This window comes from Poromitra crassiceps, assembly GCF_964638095.1.
Source record: "Poromitra crassiceps genome assembly, chromosome: 5".
Lineage (NCBI taxonomy): Eukaryota > Metazoa > Chordata > Actinopteri > Beryciformes > Melamphaidae > Poromitra > Poromitra crassiceps.
In genome coordinates, this window is record NC_139642.1 from 62,073,382 (window position 1) to 62,076,258 (window position 2,877).

The following is a 2,877-nucleotide window of genomic DNA, read 5'->3' on the forward strand; positions in this document are numbered from 1 at the left end:
TTGTCAGTGTGCCTCTGAGCGATGTTATTTTGTTTGTCAGTGTGCCTCTGAGCGATGTTATTTTGTTTGTCAGTGTGCCTCTGAGCGATGTTATTTTGTTTGTCAGTGTGCCTCTGAGCGATGTTATTTTGTTTGTCAGTGTGCCTCTGAGCGATGTTATTTTGTTTGTCAGTGTGCCTCTGAGCGATGTTATTTTGTTTGTCAGTGTGCCTCTGAGCGATGTTATTTTGTTTGTCAGTGTGCCTCTGAGCGATGTTATTTTGTTTGTCAGTGTGCCTCTGAGCGATGTTATTTTGTTTGTCAGTGTGCCTCTGAGCGATGTTATTTTGTTTGTCAGTGTGCCTCTGAGCGATGTTATTTTGTTTGTCAGTGTGCCTCTGAGCGATGTTATTTTGTTTGTCAGTGTGCCTCTGAGCGATGTTATTTTGTTTGTCAGTGTGCCTCTGAGCGATGTTATTTTGTTTGTCAGTGTGCCTCTGAGCGATGCTATTTTGTTTGTCAGTGTGCCTCTGAGCGATGTTATTTTGTTTGTCAGTGTGCCTCTGAGCGATGTTATTTTGTTTGTCAGTGTGCCTCTGAGCGATGTTATTTTGTTTGTCAGTGTGCCTCTGAGCGATGTTATTTTGTTTGTCAGTGTGCCTCTGAGCGATGTTATTTTGTTTGTCAGTGTGCCTCTGAGCGATGTTATTTTGTTTGTCAGTGTGCCTCTGAGCGATGTTATTTTGTTTGTCAGTGTGCCAGACTGTCAGAGACTCACCCTCACTCTCCACTTTCAAAAAACCTTAAAAACCTACCTGTTCTCCCAAGCTTACAACCTGCCATACCCTCAACCACCTCCTCCACCCTCGCTACCTCCATCTCTCCTTCCCTCTCTCCCCTGTCCCTCCCTCATGCTCCCTCCCTCCCCTCTGTTTTTCCATATATCCCTGACTAGACATCTTCATTGTTGTTTTGTATCAGCTGCATGTTGCTCGTTCATTACGTTTGCTATTGTTACTTGTATCTGTTGCCTGTTGCTTGTTTCTATTTTTGGGTCATTGAAAAGCGCTATATAAAATAAATGAATTATTATTATTATTATTATTATTATTATTATTAACACTTAGAGTAGTGTGTGTGCGTGCGTGCGTGTGTGCGCACGCGTGTGTGTGTGTGTGTGAGTGTGTGTGTGTGTGTGTCTCAGGGGGATTATGTGCATGAGGTAGGTGCAACAGGTAAAGTGATTCAAGGTAAAGTGATTAAAGTGCACAGTAAAGTGTTTGTATGAAGTGATCAAGTAACTGGATTAAGTGTTCATCAGAGCGTGGTACTAACTAAACACTACATATCAGAATACCATCCCCCCCCCCCCCCCCCGTGTGTGTGTGTGTGTGTGTGTGTGTGTGTGTGTGTGTGTGTGTGTGTGCGTGTGTGTGTGTGTGTGTGTGTGTGTGTGTGTGTGTGTGTGTGTGTGTGCAACCCAATCGCCAGACATGTTACTATTTTTTCCAATTTTATCCAATTTTATCCCCTAATTGTACTTCGCCAATTCTTCCCCCTGCTGCCCCGGTCGCTGCTCCACCCTCTGCCGATCTGTTGAGAGCCGAAACTAGCACCATGCTTCCTCCGACACATGCGCAGTTGCCAGCCGCTTCTTTTCACCTGACAGCTGGAGCCTCACCGGTAGGACATAGCACGTGGGAGGATCACGCTATTCCAACCAGTTCCCTTCCCTCTGAACAGACCCCCCCCCCGACCGACCAGAGGAGGCGCTAATGCAGCGACCAGGACAAATACCCTCAAACCAGCTTCCCTCGCGCAGACACGAGCCAATTGTGCCTGTATGGACGCCCGACCAAGCCGGCGGTAACACGAGGATGCCACCCCCGTGTTGGTAGGCAGGGATTTTACCGCTACACTACCCAGACGCCCGGATATGTACAATCTTAACGTAAATTGGAAACTAAATGGTGCTTTTCTAACGTTAAATGCAAATAAAACAACTTTAATAACTTTGGTTTAGACAAGTAAAACAACTTAGATAAGGTTGGGATTATGGTTTGGGTTCGGCTTAAATAACAAAACCGTTAAATGTGATTTGTGGTTGAAATGTAGACCTTGGAAACCCTGGGGATCGAACACACGGCTCTCCAGTGTGAAAGGCAACTGTTTACGCCGTCCTTCCACGCCGCCCACAACACCTTTCTGGCCACCGCCCTATTTCAATAGCAGGCTCTATGACGTGTATAACGTTGTTAATATACACATCTAGAAACGTGACATGCAACATATTTGGTCTCAGAAACGTGATATTCTATGTGTCCGTGGATTGCAGAAACGCATGCTGACATTTGATTCTGTTGACCAGGCGGATGTTACCTCTCTTCCTCCAGCAGGGTCCCTCCTGGATGGTGTAGGAGAGGTCGGTGAACTCCAGGTCCACGGTGGAGCGTTTGGGCAGGTGGGAGAAGCGCTGTGCTTCAGTGATGTGGTTCTCCACCTTCTTCAGGTGGGTCAACATGGCCGCCTCCTGCGGCTGAGGCGGGGCGTGAGGCTGGCCACCCCCGTTACACATCACGGCCTCCTCCATGGGGACACTCACAGACTCTGGCTCCACCATCTTATCTGCCATAGCAAAGCTCTTGCTGCATGCGGGGAGAGAAGCAAGGGAGAGGAGAGACGGGGTGACAGACAGGTAGAGGGACAGTGATGTTTATCAGTGAATAATGCTGAAAAAACATTTCTGAATGTACCCTGGGCCTCTGGGTAGTGTCGCGGTAAAAGCACTCGCCCAGCTACCACTGCAGATAGCCAGGTTCAATTCCCGGTAGCGGTACTTCCGGCTTGGTCAAATGTTCGTACAGACCTTCTGTGTCTGCGTGTGGGAAGCCGGTGGGA

The 2,877-nt window shown here is 47.7% G+C and overlaps 1 protein-coding gene across 1 annotated transcript in view; it reads right to left on the reverse strand.

The window, feature by feature from the left end:
• The window catches only part of LOC310777607 (ATP-binding cassette sub-family G member 4-like), a gene marked incomplete at both ends in the record, with an annotated part of 46,674 nt that extends 44,063 nt beyond the window's left edge, over positions 1–2,611 (reverse strand). Inside the window, one exon of the mRNA XM_083637980.1 lies at positions 2,359–2,611. Within this exon, the coding sequence (XP_083494106.1) occupies positions 2,359–2,611 (253 nt within the window). The remainder of the gene's footprint in view (positions 1–2,358) is intronic.
• Between the last annotated feature and the right edge of the window lie 266 nt (positions 2,612–2,877).